This window comes from Haemaphysalis longicornis, unplaced genomic scaffold, assembly GCF_048455015.1.
Source record: "Haemaphysalis longicornis isolate Haplotype H1 unplaced genomic scaffold, Haemaphysalis longicornis Haplotype H1 scaffold_2, whole genome shotgun sequence".
Classification (NCBI taxonomy): domain Eukaryota; kingdom Metazoa; phylum Arthropoda; class Arachnida; order Ixodida; family Ixodidae; genus Haemaphysalis; species Haemaphysalis longicornis.
In genome coordinates, this window is record NW_027526295.1 from 190,664,363 (window position 1) to 190,689,453 (window position 25,091).

Consider the following 25,091-nt stretch of genomic DNA (forward strand, 5'->3'; position numbering starts at 1 on the left):
ACCCTTTGAGGGTCGAATTTTTTCACCAAATGCGTCCCCCCAGGGTCAATTGTTTTTTATTGCGGATTTAAATTCTATGAACAAATCTACATCGAGAAAAAATAATCAAAATTTTTTTGGGTGGCCGTAAAGTGACAAAAAAATCATTTGTGTTGTTACATACATGTGGTTTATTATGGCGTTACACAAGAAAAATTCTAAATAAAAATGGGAGAGTAACAAGCCAGCACCTTTTGAGTGAACCAGACATCAGTTTCGCAGGCGCAAAAAGCGGGAAGCGCCCGAAGGACGATACCGAAACCAGCCGCTGCGCGCCCGCCGGCACGCGCCGGCGCGCGCGGCCGGATGCGGGAGCAGTAGACGGCACACCGCTCATAAAATACAAAAAAAAAAGAGAGAAATGAGCCTCATCAGTTTCGCAGGCGACCTTGGTCTGTGGCAGGCGCAAGAAGCAAGAGGCGCCCGGGTACCCGGTGGGCGATACCCAGCGCGCCCCCTCGTTAGCGGATGCGCAAGCGATAGCCGGCGCGCTGCTGAAGTAAATCATAAAAAAAAAAAAAAGAAGAAGAAGAAGAGCCATCGGCGCAAGAAAAAATTTGACGTATTTCCGACGTGTGGCAGCACATGCCATGCATGAGACGTTGGCGAAAAAGGCGCGCTTTTTAAAGATACAAGCGATGCCGTACATGTACGTCATTGACCATTTTGAAAGTGTTTGCGGATGTCGTACATGTACGGCCGTGACCCTCAAAGGGTTAAGAAAAAGTCTATTTGGCAGGTGCAGCATTTGTGCATGTATCTAACCATCCTCTCCTTGCTTCTTCGTTTCTCCCATCTGATATCTGCGTTTGCGGCAGGTTCTGGATGACTGTCAAGCGCTGTGAGAAGACGTTGCAACACCTGCCCGTGCTGACCAGTCCGACCCTTCCACTGGTGGTGCCCCGGAACCATCCTGCCAGCAAGCTGGGCCCGCACACACTATACATCAAGCTCTGCAAGCACCAGAACTACTACGTGGTGGGTGCCCCATTGGCTCGGTCCTGGCAGGCATGCCTCTGTTTAAGTGGCATAAGAATGGTACGGCATAAGAATGATACGCATTACAGTCGAATCCCACTACAACGAAATTGACGGGATGTGCAAAAAAATTCGTTGAAGCGAAAATTTGTTGAGGCGAAATCTGCCCCAACACAGCACGGAAGGGCAAGAAAAATAGCACGGTATATTTCAGCATCATTGGCAGCATAATACAATGTTTAGAAAAAAGAGTGACGCGCAGTAACGTCATGTTTAGTCAGATAACAAACATACCAATGGTTATCTGTTTTTTTTACCAGCACGCAAAGAGCGCGATGCTGAGGAGAAGGGGAGAGGTGAAGAAATGAAGAAATGCAGGCGCAAAGCGTAGGGCTGTACAATAAGGCGTTCCCACTGAGCTGATTTTCTGACCATGCCTCTACAGAAACGTTCCCACGTTTCTGTCCCGTCAACGCGACGGGACCATGCCTCGAGGTAAACCAGCTAATCAGAAAACAAATTTTTACGGCTAAATTTAGCGAAAAGTGAGCACAAGCCATTTTCTTTACTTTTCAAATTAAGCACGCTCAATTCTAGGCTAAACTAATCACTGGGCAGACGACCCTGTACTCTGTCCGAGAGCTCCAGTACGAGTGCTACTCCGTTTACGGCTCCGTCGCGGCTTGTTGATGTGACAGTGCCGTGACGGAGAAGGTGATGGCTGTGTGAATGAGGGCTTACACTGCTCCAAAATTTGCCTTTTGCGGTTCCAAAGTTGTTCCAAAACTACCCTTTTACTGTTCCAAAGCTGCTCTAAAGCAGCATTCTTCTTGCTTCCTGAGCTGCTCCAAAATGTTCCAGCCCACTACTGCCCCTGTAGCTATAAGCTTAGGTATCCAGAGCATGTACGAAACAGAGGGTAAAAAAGTTAAGAAAAATAATTACTAAAGGAATGGGCAAGGCCACTGCGTCTGCCTGTCATCGGGACGGAAGTGAGTTGTTCTGGCGCTTGACAACCAAAAAGCAGTGGTTTGCTCAGGAACAAGTTGTACAGACACTCATTTACTGTTGCAACACCCTGTATAGTTGTTGTCTGGGCTTATTAATTCATTGATACGAATGAACTTCTGCTGTGTCTTTAGTGTCCCTTTAATGACCAGGCTAGTTTTCCTGGCGGTTGGTTTCGATCCCGATGGAACCGCATGAGCATGCATTGTTTTCTGGTGTGTGTGCAAAACTGGCTGCACATGCCTCTCCCCATCATCGTCTATTGCTCTCGTTTCAATGGCATGGCTCCCGTGTGTGCTGTTGCAGGTGGTGGACCTGAAGGAGAGCCCCGGCAGCCCTCTGGAGATCGTGCACACCTACTACCTGCTGACGGTGCAGCCACAGGCCTTGCCGGACGAGGACCCTGTTGCCACCTCGGCCGTCGGCAGTGGCGGCGTGGCTGCCGGGGCCGCGGTCGGAGGCGCAGCCACCCCCTTGGGGCGGGCCTCCACTCCGCTGGGCCAGTCGGGAACCGGCGGCACCGCTTCTGCCTCGACTGGCCCAGGTTCTGCGCCGTCCGCCGGAAGCGGGGGCCGGGGCTCGGAGGAGGGCTCTGCCCTGGAGACGGAGCTGCCCAAGGCATTCCTGCGGGTGTCCAACTTCCTGCAGCTGGACACGTTCGCCATCGTGCACGGGCCCTGCACCAAGATCGACGGTGGGTGCTTTGCCCCCACCCCTCCTGCCATCGCTGCTCGCAATTCCAGCCGCCCTTCGTGCGTGCATCCGACTCGTGACTCTTTCTAGCTCAAAGCAGACAAATGGGGCTGGGAAAATGTGGGAACACATTGAAGATTTCTTTGGTTTATATAAAGCTCATTGAAGTACGTGGGAATGCTCACTGCCCGTTCTCATTTTTATCGGCACTCCCATGACTAGCCAGAAATTGGGTGGTGGTGCAAACTTAGGCATGAACTTGTTTGGGGAAGATACCTAGTCAATTTCTTGCTTGAACAGGGCAATGGAATGGTGACAGTTGCCCGGTTTCTGGTTTGTCATGCTTGTGCCAATGACAACTAGTGTTCACAGTGAGCAATTCCAATGTCCATTTACCGCAAGTTTCCTTTCTTCTGAACAAACCTTTGTCACGATTAACGCTTAGTATGCTATTTTTTCTTCTTGAAACCACAACCTCTGTTGATAGCTGCTTCGGGGAATTGTAGATAGAAGGTGCAGCACAACCCCAACAAAAAGAAATGTCACTTAACAACATTCTGTGTGGACATGTGCACATTGAGCAACTAGTTGCATTATGGATTTCTGTGATTGAGCTTTCATTGTAAATACAGTGCACATGTGTGTTCTCACATTGCACCGGTATACATCTGTGTGCACACTGTTTGGGGTCTGCTTCTTTGGGCTACTTAAGGGGAGACGCGGGTCTTGGAATCCCGAAATTTGGCCAAAAAAATCGATTTTTAGAAATCGCCATTTCCGGAAAGTAGAGCTATTTTTCTACCGGTTAGCAAAATATCCAGACCCAGGAGTACGTATTTGAGCCATAATATCAATTTATAGCACCGACGCCCGCTAAAATCGGCCAAGATTCGACGCGAAAATAGCATTTTTTCGACGACTCGCCCCTCGGGTTCTACATGCGCCACGGCGTCCATCTTGGTCTCATTCGAAAGCGCGTCTTTTCGTTTTCAATTCCCCGCCAGAACAACTCCGTTTCGTCCGTTGGTTGCGAGTAAAACCGGGGTAGAAAAGAGACGGATCGCGCCGCCTAATTGGTTACTGACTGCACGTGACCGCAGGGCGCAACCTCATTGGCTGGGCGCCGTGGGTCGTCTGCTCGGCACTTCCATCACAGGGCAACGGCTCATGTATTCGTCTATGCGAAGACCGGCAAAAGCCCCGCATGGCGTAAAAATAAAGTAAAGATGTCTATCGATAATCGAAAGGAAGAACAGGCATTATTAAGAGCGCCTGAAATACGATTTTCTGCTCCTGTGACGACGACTTATCGCGAGAACGGCGCCGAGACTGAGGTAGGCTTAGCGCCCGCGCGGGCTGCCGAGACGATAGCGTAGCGATATGATTACGCCTGCGGGGGCACTAAGGTGCGTCTATCTTTCGATCAGCAGCAAATAGAAAGTAAAGAAATGATAAAGTGGAGGATGCCGCATGCCGACGTCGCAAGGGAAGTGTGTTCATTCTGTTATCAACGATGCTGCGGCGGTTCGGCCCGCATTCCGGCGCGCGCTTCCTCGTCGGCAGGTTGCCATATAGATGAGCGATTTGAGAATTATAAATGTTCACACTGTGCACAATGTGCGTTGGTGACGTGATATACGAGTAGATTAAACCGAAAACGTGGTTATCCCACCTAGGCAAGCGCGTGCACGTTACAGAACAGTGGCGGGCATTCCGTTACCAGCCCCTTCGCTGCAACTCACTTCACGCGATGCAAATCCGATTTGATTGCTACAAATGAAGCAGTAACATAACAAAATAGCGTTTACAACTGTGGTGCACGCTCGGCACCTCAGCCCTAGTCACCAAAGAGAGACGGCGCGATGCCAACAGCATAAAAATTGAAGCAACGTTCTGGCTTTGCTTTTGTTCAGTTTTTCTGCCAGGTGCCATCTGTAGACAGAGGATTTCATAATTTTCCCACCAACTAATTTCAGCAAACTTGGTATGCTCGTGTTGAGCGAAACGCGAGCTACATTCTAGAACCTTTCTTTTTTTCATATGCTCAATAGATAAAACTGTCACTTGTAGTAAACCTTCAACTGCGATTTTCTCAGCTTCCCTTTTTTTGCATATGTGCCTAGCCTTACAGGGGTTTTGAGGTAGTTTTTTTCAAGGGATTTCTACGAGTGTTATACCGTTGAATTCGGGATAAAATGAACTGCATGCTGAAGCTATTTTAATTGGCTCATTTTGCCTCAAATAAATGTTATGAGTAATAATTAGAGGTCAATAAGTTTTCAGAAAACTGTACTTGGCATAATTAGATTAATTCTATCCAATCAACTATCTTTACAGGAATATAAATAGCTTCAGCATGCATGGCAGGTCTTAAGCTACACATCCATACCATTTATTTAAAAAAAAATTGAATAAAAAGTTCCTTAAAGGCCCGTAAGAAATTACTTAATTAGGCTCCAGTGTTTTCTTTATAACTCAAAAAATAATTCTACCACTTGAAAACTAATTACATATTTGAAATGAGGAAGACAAAACACATATGCACAGTGATTTTCATTATCACAGACCAATTAATAAAAAAGTTCATTTCAAGACCCACGTCTCCCCTTAATTTAAATTGCTGTTTTTTTTTTGTTTTTTTTTAGGAGCTATGGAGAGGTGTACAAATGAGGTTTTGTTACAATATGCACACATGAGAAATGCAATTACCAATGTAGCCCTGAGGACGGTTACTTAAGGGGTTAAAAAAAAAAGGCCGTTAGGGACATTACAATCCAAAAGTTCAACTAGAAGCAGAGGCACTACAATGTGCACATGCATGCTTCCCTTATCAAAGGGACACCAAAAGGTTTTCTGGATCAAAGCCCAGTGGTTACTATGTTGCAAGGGAAAGAAAATTGGTAGAATGAAAAATGTTCGTTTGGTTTTTATGGCAAGTTTCTGGGGAGGACGCGGATTGATCTCAATAGCCGTAAAGTGTAAATAAAAAAATCCCAGGCCATCTCCACTAATGTGAAACCTGGGGAGGGAGGGGCGAAGCATGCAGTGCTTAAGTGCATTCGGGTATATGGCTTTGCTGTAAAAGTCTCGTATCTTTGAAGCACAAAGCGTTTTAGCGCGAGGCGTGAACTAGTGTCTTGGTGTTTTTTTAGTGCACGTTACAAAGCGTTCCAGCACGAGGCATAAACGAGTGTTGGTGTTTTTTAGTACGCGTTACATTCTAGCGCGAGGTGTAAACAAGTGTCCCGTTGTTTTAGTGCCGTGACTACATGACACGACAGTTACGATGACGACGACATGAGACGCTGACAGCCCGAGCGCCTAAGGGGCGTCACCCCTGAAAAAGGTGTTATGCTCAGTGAATAGAGCAAGTGCCCTAGCTCTTCGGTCGGCAATATTTTTTATGTTATACCTTTTAACAGCTGTTGCTGCAAGCATCCAGGGTACCAGTGTTGTAAGGTAAACAAGAGGATACATTCTATCAAATAGCACTTGGCAGGGACCACATGTTAAAGTGAATAACTTCGTCGAATTTAAGGAGAGCTGTGTGTTCTTATTTTGTGCCTCTTGGGGGGGTATAGCAGGTGATGCTTTATTTTGAATGTCTTGCAGTGTCCCTGCTCTCTGCTGGAGGAAAGAGGAAGGTGAGTGCTGTGCTTTATGCAGGTCAACCTTGGCACAAAATACTAACGGCATGCGAATACTCGAATATTTGAATACGAATCGAATAGTACCTCCATGAATAATTCGATTTGCAAGTCAAATATCTACTATTCGATCTTTCGAATAGTCGAGTGGATTTTCCGGACGTTCCCGGGCTTTGCGAAAGCGAGAGACGTCGGTGCACACTAATGCACTGCTACACCGTCTGCTCCCTTGAAACTTGCTGAGCAGACACGATTTGGCAAATCGCGCTTTCAACGAGCGTGCCTTGCAGAGGCCATAAATTTTATCCCGCTGCGCAGAGTAATCTGCGATTGCGACAATAAGACCATTTTTTGAGACGTCGCCGTCGGCTCTGGCCGCCATTCTGAATTCTGCGACCGGATGTTCACATGTTAGGGCAGCATGTTAGGGCAGCTTCCAGTAAAGACCACTGCTGTTTTGACAGCGCTCTCGTTTTAGACCACGCTGGATAGCGCTGGCTCGTTCATGGCAACTGTAGTGCAAGCTTTCCTTCTGCTACGTATTATTCACGCTTCACGCTGCCCGTGTGCTTCCGAAGAAGTGCCGTGTTTTCACGTCCTATTGTTTATGCCTGCAAAGTGCTCGCTTCTGAATTGCGAGGTGCTGTATAGTCGTTGCGTATGATTGCAGTACAGCAACTCGAGCGCAAGTTGTTCCTTTTTTTTTTCTTCTTTTTCTTTCCAAATGCGTATAGTGCCCGCTCTGGATTCCTGCAGTACCGCTTATGCGAGTAGAAAAGTGCGTTCTCCGGGTTGAAAAAGAATGTAATGTCTCCCGAACATGCAAAGTAGCTTCTGCTTTTGCAGAAAAGCGTATGAAAAATCGAGGGCTGCAAAAAAAATAATAATAATAAAATAAAAGTTGATATTTGATATTTTATTCGACACTCTTCTTTTTTTTTTTTTTCCCCGAATTCGATGCAAGTTACTGTGTATCCGGCATTCGCACACCCCTACAAAATATGTTTCTTTCTGTTGCAACCTGAGTTTACACGTTCTGTGCTGCTTCCTCATTCATTCTAACATGAGCGGCCACTGATGTTGCTATTTATAATAGTATAGTGTTTTGTGTGGAAGTGAGATGTTACCTTAGCCAGTGAACTCGTGTGTGAGCACCCTCAGTGCCTTGAAAAAATGCAAATGCATAAAGCCGAATGAGGTGTGGCCCAGTTCTACTCGCCACAAAGCAAGCATGAAAAAAAAGAGAGAGAGAGTGAGAGAGAGGGGGGATTGGAGCAGTGAAGTGTCACACATCTCTCCCTGGTATTCTGAGTCCCTCCTCCATTCGACCCTCCCGTGGAGGAGGTCCTTGAGATCGATTTGCCCATGCATAAGCATTACCGAATCCTCCCCTCAGCCGAGTGGAGGGAGCAAATGGAGTGGAGGAGAGACTCAGAATACGGCCCTCTGTGTTCCTTCTTGTGTCCAGCTCTCTTCAGCCTCCAGCGAGACAGTGGCCAAGCAGCCCCGTTACTCGGGCTACTTTGTCAGCGAGCTTTCGCACGTGGTGGCCTTCTGTGACGACCGCATCCCCTTCTGCACCCTCACCACCGAGGTGAGTCCCAACCGTTCTTAGCTGAAATAAAGGTGAGCAGCCTGTCACGGGGTAGGGGGGAGTGGGGATAACCTACGTGGTTTTATTCATCCCTCATGGAGTTTTCATTCACCAAGCTCTGTTCCTTAATATAAGGATGCTTGACATTTTGCAGCTCAGTGAGTGGAGCAGCTCTTACATGTGGTCGCAACCTTTTAACATAAATAGCGGCTATCCTTTTGCTTATTTGTTAAATTGCTTGTCGTGACTATAATGCCGCATCTTTGTCACAGCTGTAAAATACTGAACAACCTGCCTGATTGCAGGAAAAAAGACCCAGCCTGGCATGAAATGACGCTCTTTTTTGACCTTTCTCTGCAGCTCAACAAGAGGAACATCAGCCACCAGGGCATGCAGATAGAAGCCAACGGGACAAACTTTTTTGTCAAGATTGTACAGTAAGCACCCAGCAAGCTGCCCTTCCACATTGTGCGTTGGATGGGTTGGAGGTGTTAAAGGGATGGAGTAATTCTGTTTCTTTTAAGTCCTGGATGGGAAACATTTCACCGAAGGCTTACATAACAATGAGGCGTCCACTTCGTTTTATTCATTTCAAGATGTAGCTGACTTGTGCACCTTGCATGCGCCTGGAGCTGTTGAGGAGGCATGGTTGGAATCACCGTTTTCACAAGGCGTAGGCAGACGCTGCCTCTGCACTTGAACACAGCGCTGCTGCTGCTGCTGCAGGATGCCCGTGGGCGAGGACTGGGAGAAGGAGACGGCCACTGCCCTGCAGGCAGCCACCCTGAGCTGCACGCTGCGGCTGCAAGTGAAAGGCATCAAGGCCTGGCTTGCCGAGGTGGGTGGGGGGTATATGTCTTGGTAGAAGGGAATAGGAAGGGCAACCTTATAAAGTTTGTGTGCGCGTACTAGAATTCTGTTGTTCAAAATAAACTAAAGCACTGCATTTTTAGTATGCATGGGATGGAAAGCACAGGTGTGATCCCCGGGTGCCCTACATGAATCTCCACTACTGCACACGTTGTAGTGTAGGTGTGGTAGCTTGAGCGTGCGTATTTAGGCTAGGTTTTTTTTCTAGCCAAAAATGGGAACTGCGTTTGTTGTTGAAGAAGTAATAACATTTACATATCTGCCCTCTGCCCTGATTGTGAGAACAGGTGGCAGCAAGAGCTATGCTATCTTCTTGAGATGCGGCCTAAACCACGCAGACACCATTGGCACCAAATACATGGTTGTGGAAAGCACGAACTGTCAACAGGGACAAGAGAAAAAAAATCAAGAGCGGTTTTAACAGCACAGCTGTTTAGGCCGACACAAATTTGTCTGTCGTAGATAGAAGACCCAAAAGCCTAAAGAAAAAAACAAAAACAAAATTGGGATTAGGGAGGTTCCGGGAATCGTACCCGAGGGGTGCGGGGTTAGCAGCAGTTGGGAACAGTAACTGGCAGCCAGCTGGAAAGGGGAAAAAAAAAAAGACACTTCCCATGGTGGGAATTGAACCTGGGTCCTTCACGTTATGAAACTGGCATCTATGGGATTGAGCTAACATCACATTTCGGGCATTTGCTTTGTACTTGGCCACTGGTTCTAGTGCGTTGCTAATGCGGTCCATTTTGGGAGAGATGCAAAAGCCTGCGGACGAAATACTCAGCCTACCAGTCATGGAGAACCTTCAGTAGCAAGTTTGGGAATAAATGTGAAGTGATGAAATGTAGAGTGGAAACTTGGCGCCTTACTAAACAACTTGAAAGCAAACTCAGGTCGGCTCAATGGGCCATGGAACGAATTATGATCGCAGTAACGCTTAGAGACAGGAAGCGAGCTTCCTGGATCAGAGAACAATCCATGCTAGAAGATATCATTGTTCAACTAAAGAAAAAGAAATGGACTTTGGCTGGCCACGTAATTAGGGGAAATGACAACCGGTGGACTTCCAGGGTGCAAGAATGGACACCAGGGGCACTTTTTTTTACCTGAACTGGTGCAGATTAGTGCAGTGTCGTGCAGACCAGTGCAAAGTGCTACTGGGATATCAATTAGTAAAAAAAATGAACGTATGCTGCACTGCTTGCACCAGTGCAGCCAGTTCAGGTAAAAAAAAAAATGTCTACGGAGAGACGGGTCTTGGAAAAGAGGAAGGCCATTTACTCGATTCAGGGACGAAATAAGAAAATTTGGAGGCAAACAATGGACTCGAACGGCGCGGGTAAGGAGCGGTTGGAAGTCAGTAAGAGAGGCCTTCGTCCTGCAGTTGACCTAGTGGGCTGCTGCTGCTGATGATGACAGTGCAACACCTGGGTCTCCGACAAAGGGAGAGGGGCCGCCGACTCTGCTGTTTCTCCAGCCTTGCACCACTGGTGCAAGCTGCGAAATTCTCTTTTCTTTTTTTTTCTCCCTGTCAATAATTTGTGCTTTCCATAACCATGATTGCATACCAAGTTGCCCAAGCAGCCACTCTCGCAGGTGTGATTCTACAGTAGGACTGTTTTCAAATATCAGTGGAGCACACTTCTGTGTTCATGAGTTAAATAAACCCTTCTAGAATTAGCGTATTGTCATAGTGGGCATACATTTCGTAAGATGTTCGAGAAAATCCACGTTATAGCCGGTTTTACAACTGTTTTTGTGCCCCTTATGGCCACCAGTTACTAGCTACAGAAGTTGGCGTCCTCACATTCTTCATTTGAGCAACTGCAATCATTAGTGAATAAAACGAAACCTGGCAGGATCCAAGAGTTGTTTTAGTAATTAAGTGTGGGACAAATCGCTTGGAAAAACACGAATTAGACTGAGTGAGGACCATTTTTCACGACCACATTTCTTGTTGTGAAGGCACTTGCCTATTGATATCATCCGTCGCAGCCTCAAAACATGTTTCGTAACAATAAAATTTAGCCCCTTGGATGCCGTGCATTTTGTCCAGGAAGTCGTGTCATTAAGATCCTACGATGTTTACCGAAAGAGAGAGTTTTGCAGTTCTTTTATCAACAAGTGAGAATTGTGCTTGGAAGAAGAATGTGTCTCTGCTTCCCCCTTCCCCTCTCTCCTTCTTTTGGTGTGCAGTTTGTGTTCTGTGGTTGCCCGCTGACGAGCCAGTCGCCGAAGGAGCGGGGTCCCCGGCGTCCTGTGTGCTTCATGTACGACTTTGCGGCCGGCACGCCCGCCCAGGTGGCTTCCATGGTAGAGGAGATGCTGCAGGACTGGAACACCATCGGGCACCTGTACGGGGTTGTGCTGCGCTTTGCACAGGCCCTGCGACTGGGTGAGTTGAGAGAGATTGGCGCTGGTTTACCTGGTAGCCGCTGCTGTGGTGCTTAGAGCCGTGATCCCTATTGTGGTGAATTGGGATTTCAAAAACCGCCGCACCATGTAAGGGGTTTGATGGGACGAACTTTCCACAAAAGTGGTTGCAAAAATGATGCCAAGTTCAAGCAGCAACAGGGCTTTTACAGTTGTGTCCTCTAGGGCTGTATCAAATCGCTGCAGAGCTAGGCATTGTAGGTCTGAATTGTGTATGTAACCTGAAGTCAGGGCTACTTTTTACTGCTAGGAAGTGAGCACTTAAGTTAGCCTGTCTTATTTCTTTCAGTTCCTGCTGCATTTTGGTTTGCGTAGAAGTATTCGTTGCCTCCCCTCTCCCCCCTCTCCTTCCTTGCAGACCAGCACAACTCGCTCATGTCCATCGTGGACATCAAGTCCTTCACGTACAAGAAGTTGGTCCTGGGTTACGGCATGAACAAGGCCAGCACCGTGAGTGGCTGTTCAGTCTCATCATCACTTCTAAGCAAAAAAATGACTACAGTGCCCTGTAATCATTAGCCACATTGGTGCAAGGGGCTCCCTCCCTTTCCCTCCCCTTCCTCCAGGTGACCATCTACTGGCGTCCCTCGGAGCGGCGCTTCCACCTGGCCTTCGGGGTGGTGGGCCCAGGGGCCTCGGCCAGCAACCCGCACACTGTGGTGGCCCCGCAGCTGCAGCACGAGTTCAACCAGCACCGCTCCGTCGCCACCCTCGTCGAGGTGAGTGGGAGGTCCTCCTGGCCGCTCCACGGCTGTCTCCATTCTTCCAAAGCAAAAAGTGTAGGCAATGCTTCATGCCCACAAATGTGGCGCTAAGCATGCATCGCTCAGTGTAAATAAAATGGTATCAGATGCCTACTTAAGCTGCTTAGTTGTACATGTCTCTTTCTTTTTCTTTATTGGTGCTAACAGCAGTGAGGAATACAGTCAAATTTAGTTATAATGAAATTCGCAGGACGCGTGAAGAAATTTATTGGAAGAGAGGGAGAGAGGAACGTTTATTTGAGCTTGCTGATGTGGGAGTGGTTCCCTATTCCAGGAATCCATGAGGTGAGCAGAAAGCCTTCACTCTGGATGCCAGGAGTTGCTGGACGTCCAGATGGCTGCTGGTCACCAGGTTCTCCCACAGCTAGGTGGCGGGAAGAGGGGAAAATTCATTGGGATGAAGCTTTGTTGTTGTGAAAATGACATAAAAAAAGGGAAAAAGGTGAAAGCTCCTGGGCCACAGTCACACTTTCAGTTTATTTCATGGAAATGCGCACTAATGTACAAAAATTCTATCTTTTTTATTTTTTCTTTTTTCTTTCAGTGTTTCTACAAGATATCGTGCAGCTTGTGTCTTTGTTGTGCACAACGCGTAGGCCCCGGCAGCATTTTTCTTTTTTTATTTTGGTGCCAAGTCAGGTATCATCTGTTTGTGTGGTACTCGAGCAAGCTCTAGCAGTGCTCTAATTCTGAGTTCTAGTTTTAACATACACAATAACAAGGTACTTCACCTAATGTGTTGTTACTACAAGGTACTTCACCTAATGTGTTGTTACTAATGGAGGGGATAGCTGTTGACATAAGGCACAATTTGTATGTTTCAGGCTTTTTAAGTTTGTATTTCTCGCAAGTAAGGTTGCAAAGTTGCTTTTCGTCTTCGTCCGATGTGTGTCTGGCAATTAAGTTTTGGGAAAAACCTTTTCACTTATTAACGTTTGCCTTATTTGGTTTTGAAAACAGTCTAATAGGCTACATTTTGGTAAATGGAAACCTGTGCTGTGCAAAGTAGCTTACGGAAGCAAAAAAAGGTTTCTAGACGTTGTAGTAGTGTTAGTGCTTTATCGCTCTGATGACGGAGGATCTGCCACTGCTACGCCCGACTCATGCGCAGGTGCTGAGGGACACCTATGCACCCCTGCTGTCTCTCACCAAGCTGCCATCTGCACCACAGCTTGGCGTCATCAACAGTGTGAGTCCCCTTCTCCCACCCAGAGCGCTGTATGCACTTGTGTTTGAGACTGAGATTTGTGGCCTGAGGTGTTGATGGATGTGACTCACTCAGTTATCAGCTGCGTAGGCCCATTTTCTCATTAACAGCTCATGCAGGGGTGGAACAGCTGCGCCATTTGCGCCATTGAGCGCCAAACGTGTTTACCTGTGCCATCCTGCGCCAAACCTCCAGATATAGTACAAGAACTGCATTCCTGGTTTAGAGTAGGTTGTAGTGCATGGTAGAACGCCTGAGAATAGTACAGAGATTAGGTACTTGGCAGGGGATTTCCACAGCAGCCTGTACGGAGATTAAGGAGGAACCATAATGCTGCGAAATGGTGCTACATATCCTTCAAATGGCAATTCTGGCTGCTCCAAACCTGCTCCAAAAATGCCTTTCTGGCTGCTCCAAGCCTGCTCCCAGGACTGCTCCAAAACTGATCGACCCTGTTCCACCCTTGTTCATGGGAACAGAGCCATTTCTGTTTGCTGCTATACCTTTCCTCTGTCCTTTGTGGTTTATTTTTCAAATGGAATGGCAAAAATCTCGGCCAGACTATAGCTCCCACTCGTAGGGATGTGCTGGGATTTGGCACTTTATAAGCTGTTAAATTTTTGCTCCTTTTGGTCTAAAATTAAGTTTAAGCCAACTCAAGGAGAGCCACCCATGTTGATGCACTACCACATATTTTGCAGGCTGTCCAGTTAAACATGATAGCCATGTGTGCATTATAGTGCATTAGTTGTGGTTATGCATTGCGAGATATTCACCAGCTTGTTTCTCCACAAATCAGCGCCATTGATTTTGTGTCAGTTTCTTCTTATTGTCGTTAGTCATAAAATGCCCAGTGGCAAAGCCAAAGAAATGGTACGTTCATGCGATGGCTAGCTTTTGCTACATTTGCAATCTTTGATGCGGCTGTGGATTGGCCGGAAATTTCGATACCGCCTCTTCTCTTTTTGCACCCAACGCTTGCAGAGGCCTCAAGTTCCAGTCCAGACATTTGTCATCATCCCGCAGTCATCAACTCATCTTCGCCTCGCGTACAGAAACACGTATCCTTGGAAGAGAAAAATGGCCTTTTTGGGCCACACTGTGAATGAAAGCACATGGACATTATTGGAAGTTTTTGTTTATGTACGTGTTTATTTTTTAAATGCTGAAATGGGGCTTGTAGGCTAATAACCAAATGCAATTGTTATTTTTTATACTCCGTTTTCTTTTGTTTGGTTGCATGGCTCCTATATATATCTGCAGCTTGGCAATCTTTTTCTCACATGACTGGTTAGTGGGCCGAGAGGCATCTTAGTAAGGGGACCAAAATAATTGGTCAAGAAAAAAGAAATGGTCAACATAATGTTTTTTCACTCCCTGCCCAGCCCTCTAGGTTCAGATGGTGACGGCTCGTGTGAAGATCATGTTTGGCAAAGCCATTGCACATTCTCACACCAGGTCAAGCTTCCAGTGGTTGTGAACTGGGAATTCCTTTCTTTTCTTATCTTTTTCTTTTTGTTTTACCGTTAATTTGTGTGCGTGCATGTGCATGCATGCATTGCTACAACTAGTACAGGCTGTGTGAGTCAGGATGGCAACATGCAAGTTGCAAGTGCAACAGTTTTTGTTGTTGGAAGGAGAGAAATGTGCATTTCCTGAGCTCGTCTGCCCCTCCAGTTATGTCCTGGACATCCAGTGTCGTCCTGAAGGGTTTGTTACGGTCCGGGATGGCGCGTACAGCAAGTTTGACAAAACGAAAGCAGTCGAGGACTTCACCCCCATCCAGGGACTGAGGGTGAGTGTGCTGGTGGTTGATGTCCTGGGCTACCGTTGAGACTAAAACTGCGCTTTTTGCTAAACCAGGGAAGGCTCAGAAATTTTTTAACCAGATTTTTTTGCTCCATATGTATGGAGGCAGGGGACAAGTTCTTTGGGTGATTTCCAAACGTTTGTGTTCTGGGTTCGTCAACCTCTGCTTTTAATTTTTGGCCAGCCACATTTCTAAAGCAATTTCCGCACATGCATGTGAAGTGTGCATTCCCTCTTACATTCATGTAAGGGGGAATGCATGCCTGTTTGTAGTTCAGAGTTTGTGCTGGAAAGTGAACTTATGCTTCGTGGACTTTTAACAGGAAAGCCAAGTGTTTTTGCATTTGCAAGCTCAGACAACATATGCTACAGGAGCAACAAAAAGTGTGTGAGTGGGAAGGGGGGGGGGGGGGGGTGCATGGGATATATAATTACGGAATAAACTAGACGTGCACCATTAAAATGCCCTTGTAGGTCCCGAGTTGAGAACAGCAAACATTGTGTAACTCCACGGAAAAGATATTGTCACGAAGCCAAGGACGACGCAGTTGTCTTGAAGGAGAAACAAGTTTATTGGAGCGAACTTGTGCTCCCCTAACAACTCAAAAGAATACAGAGGCGGCGAAGCAGCGGTCAACAAAGTGACTTGCGTCGGCGAGCGTCGCAGAATCGAATGCCGAGGCGTCTGCTCTGCAGACTTTTTATCTTTCGGCGCAAGTGTTTCTGGAACCGTAGATTCACATCCAGAACATTGTAGATCACAGACGATTATTCTGGGCTAGCGACGTTAGGGCGAAACAGTTTGCTTATCTGAATGTGATAGCCCGTGCGGCATAAAAATAAAGAATGGAAGACGCGCTTTGCTCGGAACGCAGATAACACAGCCGGGCGTGGCCCGGCAGTAAAAACAAACAATAAATAAGCAAGCCCATACATGGTTCGCGGCAATATGTTCTCCTCAACAGTTAAGAAAAAGACTTGTTACTGTATTCATATATTGTTTAGGGACAAAAATGGTGAGCAAGACCAGTTTTGCTTGGAGAAAAGCAATGGCTGGGGTGGAATTCTGAGCTGTATGTGTTACGAAAGCATCCACATCTCATCCTTTTCAAATTGTGACATGGTTTTGGTTGTGGGTTTTCGAATGTGCACAAAAACCACTGCTTCATCTTGTTTTGCATCGCATCCTTATCGTCTGTCTTCAGCCAATCGGGGCTCACTCAGTCCACTGTTTGAAATGGACAAAACTCAAAATTCGGCCCTCGGTTTCCGAGCTTCCTCTGTGAACCAAATTGCTCTCAGGTTCCTGCATCTAAATGTTTTGAGAGGAACCGTGAAAGGGCCTGTAACCTTGCCTTGCCTAAGTCAATAGATTGCCATGTCGAAATAACTGGCATGCAAAAGTTCAATGTAAACTGCACCCATATTAGGCCGCATAATTAAAAGACATAAATTAAAATGCATTCTGAAATATGTCCTGGCTGTTATGGACTGGCTGGTGTTGTTAAAAACAAAATGCAGGAGTGACAAGCACATGTCGCCATCTCTGTGTGGCTCTTGTAAAAGAGCAATGTGAAATTGTAGCCTACTCTGTTATAGCCAAGTACAGCTGAAATCGTAAGAGGTAGCAGAAACTTGAATTATCTATTTTCTAATTGAAATGTGAGAGCTCATTTGGGCCTAGTTATTCACTTCTAGCAAGATGTAAGCTTGAGCTTCAGGTTTATCGTGTGAAGCAAGTGCAGTAATGCAGTCATGCAGTCGCAGCGGTGATACAAGCCACTAAATTTTGCTTGGTTGAATATTCATTGGCTGATTTTCGGTTCCTGCCAGACTACGTCCCTTGACATGTCATCAGCGTACTAGCCGTCCATATTGGTCTGCTCTCCCCTATATGTCACAGGGTAACTGTGACCTGTAATAGGAGTCAGTAAGGGAGCAAGTATTTGAAACTTGTTCTCTAAATACAAGTTCCTCTGTAATGGAAGCACGGTTTTTTGCTGAACAGAATTTGCAGTAAGATGTGAGTTGCCAAGTTTTATGGTCTCTTTATTAAACAAACCGCCACCTCTTCCTTGTGAACAAGGATGCCGTATGGGATCTGAAATGTCAAAGTTGTGCGTTTGACTTGGTCAGCGACTGCAATTCTGTTATGGGCACTTCCTCCTCTCTGATGATGGTGCATGACTGCCCCCGATCCCCCCTGTAGGCGTTCCTGAGCAAGTTTGTGGACGAGAGCGCGTGCCAGATGAGGCGGCGGTCCCAGTCGGAGGACGACAACCCTCCGTCGCCCATCCCCACGCTGGAGGGCATGGACTCCTTCCTGGGGGGGCCCCGGCCTCAGGCCCAACTCCCCCGCCCAGCGGGGACAGGACAGCGCCTCGGCTGCTGCTGCGGCAGCGGCGGTGGCTGCCGCCACGGGCGGATTGCGCTTCCACCACCCCATGACGCCCCCCTCCAACCCCCACACGCCGGCCTCGCCCCACCCATCTGTCCTGTCTCAGGTGAGAAGAGCACTCCTTTTGTTGGCTGCAGAGTGTTGCATTCGTGGTAGAGTGTCCGTGTTGTCGAGCTGGCTGGGATGCATTTTGTCTCGTTGTACCTTTCTTGTTGCACGCTTACCTTTTTATGCTCTTTCCACGGAGTGACGCGTCACCAACACGCCCAGTTGTGTAGCTTATTCACTCCTGAAGTGCAACAAAGCACTTTTTGGTTGTTGTTCAGAAGTCAGATAGGAACTTTCAGAAGAGGCAAATAGGATAACCTACTTCTGTTGACGGGATGGATCCGTGTGTGAACGCAGGAATTCTTGTAGAATAAGATTTATCGCAGGATAAGGAGATTTAAGCAATGGAAAGCCAATGGGAGGGGCCTTCATTCTGCAGTGGACATCAAATTGTCCGATGATGATGATGATGATAATTCATCACCTCACGTTGCTTGATCATGCACATTTCTGCAAAGATTCATGGCATTCAGTGGAGTTCAATTGCCTAAAGAGGAGTGTGGTGTTGCGTTCGTTGGCTGCCGTGTTGTCCCGGGAAGTGGAGGTTGGGGGCAGGAGATTCGGATTGGCATGTGGTGACTTATTCAAAAGAGTGGACATTACATTCTTGAGCCTGGAAGGTTTGCTTTCACCATTGCCTGTTCTATTGTTTGTGGTTCAACCTGTGTGGCAACCATTTTGTGCTCTCCAGATCATGTGGGTTGCTGTAACGTGTCGTCGGCATGCAGCAGGGAAGGTGCCGGCACATTGGCAGTGCAGATGCTGCATTTTGCTCGTGTCTGTCCGTGCAGCATCATGGAGAGTTGCGTGTGCTGTGTTACATTGCTACAGTTAGGCCAGTCATCAACTTGCCAGTGAGCACAGTCACTCTGCCCCTGCCCCACTCCTGTGAATGCAGGCGCAGAGTCCCGGACACCTGTTTGGTGCTGGGTCCCCCGTCAACCCCCTGCACGCACCTTCGCCCTCGTTCCTGGCGCCGTCGCCATCACAGGTGCCCATGGCCAGCCCTGCCACACAGGGCTACATGACCTCCTCGCAGCAGCAGCCCGGTGAGGCAATGTTGGTTTTTAATGACTTCATAATTGGGAGGAGCAGGAGGTTGCGTGGTAAAGACCAGCTAGGCCAGCAATTTTTTTTTTATTGTAATGTGAAATGATCTTGGGAAGTTCTTCCAGCATTTCGTGATGAAGCCCCACACTGAAGGTGTATCACCCTCAACACTGCTTGGCTGCCGGTGGGCTGTATGCACTTGGTCAGGCTCCGAGCTGGCAGTGCGAGACCTTTGCCGTGAAGTGGGCCACATGAGCACGCGGGCTTGAGCCTCATAGCACGAGCACCGATGCAGTTCTGTAGTGGAACAGTTGAGGGTACACCAGGAGCAGTGGGTGGAAGCAAGCTGTGCCGTCAATGTGGGCACATCCGTGTGTTTGGTAAATTTCCGGGCACTGGGGTGTAGCGTGTGTGAAACGTGTTTATCGCGTACTTCCCCACCTGTCACCCCCTCTTCACCGTGTCATCCCAGAACACTGTGGAGAGGTCACTGGTGTGATAGAAATTGGTGCCAGTCCCACCAGTGCCGGTTACCACTGGTCACCAAGCATGGGCAGCCAGTAACCAGGGTCACCACCGGTTAATAACCTCTGTTGACTCACAGGTCACTGAATGGTCACTGCTGGTGGGTAATTAGTGACGCACCTTTTTTCATTGAGTCAGCGACGTCTACACGGTGTTTTCAGGATGCCGACATATCATGTACGCTGCACCAGTGCCCAGCAATTTCTATGCGTTTTAATCACAGGCTGTGATGTATGCCTGGCCTTGGTAGAACATTTGCCTGCATATAGGTACATTGCCAAATCCTCCAGCATGTACCTATCTGTTCAGTGTGTTCTCCATCATGGCATAGTGGCTAAGGGCGAAAGGCATCGCAGAATGTTGACGTCTCACAGGGCTGCACAAGTTTCTTATGAATCTAACTTATGCCACTAGTGTGCACGTCTGTGAGGAGGAGCAGTTTGTCAACCATGCCATTTTGATTTGTGACCAACTCGTAAATATTAACTCTGACCATGGCATGTGGTAAAAATAGGAAAAAAAAGGAGTAATTATGGAAGTGCCTAATTAACACCTTCCTGTCCATGGGAAAGGCAGGGATTTTGGGTAGTCCAGAATTTTTTCCGGTCGCAAAAAATATGCAATATATAAGTGTATGGTATTTAATTGTAGAAAAGTAAAGTTTCTTCGCAGTGGCAATTGCTTCAAACAGAATTTTTTTTTGTAAAAAAAGAAAAAAAAAGTACTGAAAAGTTTTGGGACAAAAAAAAAAGCGAAGACATCGGCGTCGTTTCACACTGAAAAAGCACAAAAATGTAAGATACACATGTTGTACATGTACAGTTAGTGCAAAACTACTGCAAATATCAAATGTCTAACTGTAAAATTTCTTGACCTACAAAAAAAAAAAAGTTGCACTAGTGGGCTTTGTGCCCCTGTGCAAAGCAGTTCCTCAAACTTGTGAAGTATAGATTGGCTGCACATGCATTGCACAAAACTTGGGTTTTCTGCTCCACTTTTGTTTGGTCGTATGGTCGTAACACAACTTACAGTTTCTCTACTTTTGAATGGGAAAACGTCAAAATTTGAACTTGAAAGCGTTGATATATTGTCAATTTGAATAGGCGTAGGTGGGAAAGAGTGAAGTGCTGTGGGAAAGTTTTGTGATGGTAGTGTTCTTGGATTTAGTTTCTGGTGTGGTCAGTATGTGTGTGTAGGCTGTAATTGCTGAGTATGTGGTCGTGCAGGCTTGCCATTTTTGCCGTAAAGTGCATCGGCGACCTTCTGCCGTTTGTAATAAATTACAGAAAAAGTTACATGCACGCAACTAATTTTCTGAGTCATGACAGAACCATTTTCAAAAGCATGCGCTGGGGAAGCACCGAATGCATTTGTTTCGTCATTGCGGGACCAGGAGTGAGGGGCATCAAGTCGAGAACTGACAAGGGCCAAAAACATCTATTTGAAGCTGCAGGAAGAGAGCAAAAACTTGTTTCATAAGGATGGGGTGCTGGACTTGAGCATAGATGCAGTGCATGTCCTGCTCTTGGGGTTGTCCAGCCCAGGAACCGACACGTGACTGCATTTTGAATGGCTGCCTCTCTGTCTCGCCGACGCAGGCAGCCACCCGGAGGGCGGCTCCCCCTTCCCGACGCCGGGTGGCTCGACGGGCAGCATGTCGCTTTCCTCTCCGGCCCCCGGCACATGGCCGGGCAGCCCCTCGGTGCCACGGCCGTCCCCGCGCATGGCGCCTTCTCCGCACGCACCCACGTCGGTGGGCGGCGCCCCCATGCACAGCCCCCAGACGGGGCCACCCATGGACCACAAGCCGCCCCTGGGCCTGCAAGGTGGGCACACGTGCGGCAACGGGGGAAGCAGATGTGGAAACACTCGTTGCCTAAGGAGTAGACCCAAAGTCAATGACATCCTCTTGGGAATGAAAACAACAGGGTGCCCTACGGGATGGAAGAAGAAAGACAAGCACTTGTCTCTTGTTCTGTCCCGTCTGACGCGCTGTTGGTTGCTGTCCTATGATTATGTACCAATCAGCCCAAGTTTTGACAGTTTCAGCGATATCCAGATGTTCTTTGCTTTCAGTTGGTTAAAAATATTGCGCAGTCTCGTTTAACCTGCATGCTTTTGATGAATTTCGCAGCCACTTAATTCAAGTGACATTTCTATTCATTCACACTTATTGTTTTTCTGGTTAACATTCCAGCTGAGCGAAAAATGACTTGCCCTATGAGTAACAAGTAAAAATTTTTGAGCACGTGGAGGGCTAGATAAGTTAGCTCCTCGGGGTTTCGAGGTTTGGACTTTAGGGATTCAAAGAAAGTTCAACATTGCTGCAGTGCCAATGCAAAAGCCCAAAGCAGCCGTAGCTGCAGCATAATCTATTGAATGTAATCTCATATCTGGCATGTGGCTTGAACACGAGTACTCAAGGCAAGTACAAAGCACTTACCGTGAAGCTGGTAGTTACTGCCCCAAACATAAATGGCATGTAAAGATAGCTGGTACAGTGGCAGGGAATCTAAAGTAACAAACAAGCTCGTGGCACGACGTGCTTTTCATGTATAACTGCCAGTGTTGTTTAATATTTCTGGTGTGAAATAAAATTCAGATATGTTCGGGTTGGGATACAGGTTCCTAATAATAAGCTCAAGAATTTCTCGATTTCAGAGGTTTGAGGCACTTTGAATCGTACTGTATTAGGGAAACTCTGCCTCTTAACTTTAGGCAGGTCTGTTTGTAGCTTCGTTATTGTTGCCATAAACTCAACTCTTACTGGCAAAGGAAAGGGAAAGCGTTTTGTCTCTGGGTAAAATGAGGCCCTGTTAGTGTAGAAGGTTAGCGGAAACAAGGTTTCGGGCTACGCTTTGCATTGAGACGGGCATGGCAGAGGACCTGTGGTGCATCTGACAGTTCAGCACTTCCGTCCTCTTTGCCCAATCTGTGGTCTTTTGGGAGAGTATGATCATAGTGTTGTGTGTATGATGATAGGCTTATCATTGGCTTCAGTTACTTCGCCAACTTTCATCTTGAGCGAGCCTGTTTCAGGATGCTTGTAGCTTATTGTAGAGCTGCTGAAACTTAAAATATGATTTACTGATAAAACCCTGTGTAATTATAAACACTTGATAATAATTCCACTTTGCCTGACAATAAAAAAAAAACTTACCATTACCTTGAGAGAGAGAGAGAGAGAGAGAGAGAGAGAGAGAGAGAGAGAGAGAGAGAGAGAGAGAGAGAGAGAGAGAGGAGAGAGAGTGAGAGAGAGAGAGAGAGAGAGAGAGAGAGAGAGAGAGAGAGAGAGAGAGAGGAGAGAGAGAGAGAGAGAGAGAGAGGAGAGAGAGGAGAGAGAGAGAGAGAGAGAGAGAGAGAGAGAGAGAGGAGAGAGAGAGGAGAGAGAGAGAGAGAGAGAGAGAGATTCTCTAAATAGCCCTAGTCGGGCCGTCGTGCCACAGTCTCTTCATTAGGAGACCTTAAGCTTAAGAACATCCACACTGTATCGGTGGTAAAGGCAGCCTGCTGCATGCATGAACTAGATTCTGTGCAGCTGTGTGTTTTTGAGGGAGGTTCGATTTGGAGATGGACACCTGTGCATAAAGGTAAGCAACACCAGTCGTCATTTAGCTACCGCAAGGTGGTGCTGACAATGTGTTACGATGTGCTTGTGTGTGTGGGCTCATTGCCCGCCTTGGTGGTGCAGGGCTGGGTGCGGCCGGGGGTGCAGCGCGAGTGCTGCCCCAGCGGTCGTGGGCGGCGGCCATCCCGACCCTGCTGTCGCACAAGGCGCTGGACCTGGCCTGTCAGAGCGGGAGCGGGGTTGGGGGACCCCTGGGGATGGGTGCGGGCGCTGGGGGGGCAGCCCTGGTGGCCCCCCACTGCTCGCCCCTGGAGCGCTTCCTGGGCTGCGTCTTCATGCGCAAGAGCCTGCACCGCGTGGTCCAGGGGGACGACAGCGTGAGTAGTGGGAGAAGGGGCCCTCTCCACCTTCCTCCTGGAAGGGCAGCGTTGGCTCACTCACTCCGCACGCTGCTCGTTGTGTTCCCAAGGGTAACGCAGCAGCAGCAGCAGTCAGAATTTTTTTCAGCTATGCATTCACGAGAACTTGTTAGGCTGGCTTGCTACTGTGGCTTTGCGGAGAGTTGGGGTGTTGGGGAAGTTGCACACTACTGGATCAGCATTTGCTCGCTCACATGAAGCCCGAATGCTGCCTCCTTCAGTTTCTACCTTCTTTGCAAAATAGAAACAAGATGCAGCAATCTTGTCTTTTGACTGGGGGAAAACATTGCTGCCACGGTGGCTCAGTGGCTAAGGCGTTGTGCTGCTGAGCTGAAGGATGCAGGTGCAATCCCAGCCGTGGTGGTGACTTTTCAGATGACGGCAAAAAGCGAAAACTTTGGTACGTCTTAAAGGTCCCCAGGTGTTCAAAGTTAACCCGCAGCCTGGTGAGCGCACCGCGGCCGAGCGTGCAAGTGCAGTGGCTGCGTGCCGCCAAGACAAAGATGGGAATCGCTTTGTGTGTGCAGCAGACCCAAGTCCAGCTTTGTACACATTGCTGGAGGATGCATGGCGGGAGTTTTGAATTGCTAAATACAGTCGCTGCGCTGCGCACCATCGGTAAATTGGTCCAAAATTTTAGTTCCTAACGAAATTTGTTTGTTGTATCCCCCAATGGGGGGCAAATTTTACCTCGTTAAAACGAGGCTTTAAATACATTGGTTTCTATGGGGAGTTTCATGGGAATTACGATTTGCTCGTTATATCCATTATTTCGTTATAGCTTGTCTTATTATAACGAGGTTTAAGTGAAGTAACTGCTTTAATGGATACTAGACACAACCTCAGTTTCACTTTTTAATTGAACGATTGGACACCTGAAAGTTTTCTGATTGTGCACTGACAAAGGGCCCTCTCCTTGTTCACGAATTGGCAGCAGGAATAGGAACTTCCATTTCTTTTGTGATGCATAATGAGAGAACACAAATTGTGAGGAGGGCACAGCTGTATTCCTGTATCCCCCAAACATTAGAGTTCCCAGGTAAGCCTTCTGTTACAAGTTTGTAATTCAGGAAACCCTGGCAATCTTGATGCTGTGACAACTTGTAGTCTGAATGATGGCCTGCAGCAGTGCTTCCAGTTTTTACTCTCTGGCCATTTTCCTTTCTGTGAAAGAAGGCATGATTGTCTACTGCGCCAGTGTGACTGGTTTCCCTCCTCCTCCCTCTCAGATGACAATGCTGTCCCCGGCGGAGCCCGGGGTGATCCAGTTCCGGGCGGAGACCCTGCAGTGCCGGGTGAGCCTGAACCCGGCCACGCTGCAGTCGCTGCACCTCAAGCTGTCCCAGACGGGGCCCCCCGACCAGTGGGCCCCCGAAGAGCTGCAGCTGCTCGAGCGCTACTTCGACACCAAGGTGGGAAAGAGCGTCACACAATGGCGGTGGTTGTGGGGGGCCTTGTGTGGGACTCCTCCTCTCCTTTCCAGGTGGCCAGCTTCCCGTACAAGCCCAACGCCTTCATGTCTTTCACAAGGCTGCTGAACGCACCCCTCAACATCCTCAAGGACTTTGTGCAGCTCATGAGGCTGGAGCTGGTGAGTGCGTGTTCCGTGTGTGTGTGGAAAGGGGGGCTGAGCGTTGGTTGCAGAGCACACAGGGCGCCCATGGCCTGTGCAGGTCCCCGACCGGAACATGAAGTGGAGCATGCAGCTGTGCCTGACCATTCCGCCTGCCGCGCCACCCATTGCGCCCTCTGGCATGAGCTCAATCGTCATGATCAAGAACAAGATGCTGTTCTTCGTGAGGGCCTTCTTTCCCTGCTCCTTCTCTCTTGCTCTTTTCTGTTTGCTGCCGTTGAGCTTCTCGTCAAGCCCTGCTCCCCCTCTTGCTTATTCAAATTGCAGCTGCAGCTGAGCCGGCTGGTACCGGGGGAGCCGTCGCACATAGCGGTCCCCGTGGTGTACGACCTGAGCGCCAACGTGATGCAG

The 25,091-nt window shown here is 47.9% G+C and overlaps 1 protein-coding gene across 1 annotated transcript in view; it reads left to right on the forward strand.

The window, feature by feature from the left end:
- Window positions 1-25,091, forward strand: part of Med14 (mediator complex subunit 14) — a 65,575-nt gene that overhangs the window by 36,175 nt on the left and 4,309 nt on the right. The window contains 21 exon segments of the mRNA XM_077698960.1: window positions 858-1,017; window positions 2,332-2,719; window positions 6,331-6,362; window positions 7,834-7,959; window positions 8,320-8,396; window positions 8,686-8,797; window positions 11,023-11,221; window positions 11,618-11,709; window positions 11,826-11,978; window positions 13,135-13,212; window positions 14,215-14,291; window positions 14,908-15,025; window positions 17,249-17,365; window positions 17,367-17,543; window positions 18,444-18,594; window positions 20,719-20,946; window positions 22,812-23,065; window positions 24,337-24,519; window positions 24,591-24,698; window positions 24,781-24,903; window positions 25,008-25,088. Of these exon segments, the coding sequence (XP_077555086.1) occupies window positions 858-1,017; window positions 2,332-2,719; window positions 6,331-6,362; window positions 7,834-7,959; window positions 8,320-8,396; window positions 8,686-8,797; window positions 11,023-11,221; window positions 11,618-11,709; window positions 11,826-11,978; window positions 13,135-13,212; window positions 14,215-14,291; window positions 14,908-15,025; window positions 17,249-17,365; window positions 17,367-17,543; window positions 18,444-18,594; window positions 20,719-20,946; window positions 22,812-23,065; window positions 24,337-24,519; window positions 24,591-24,698; window positions 24,781-24,903; window positions 25,008-25,088 (3,034 nt within the window).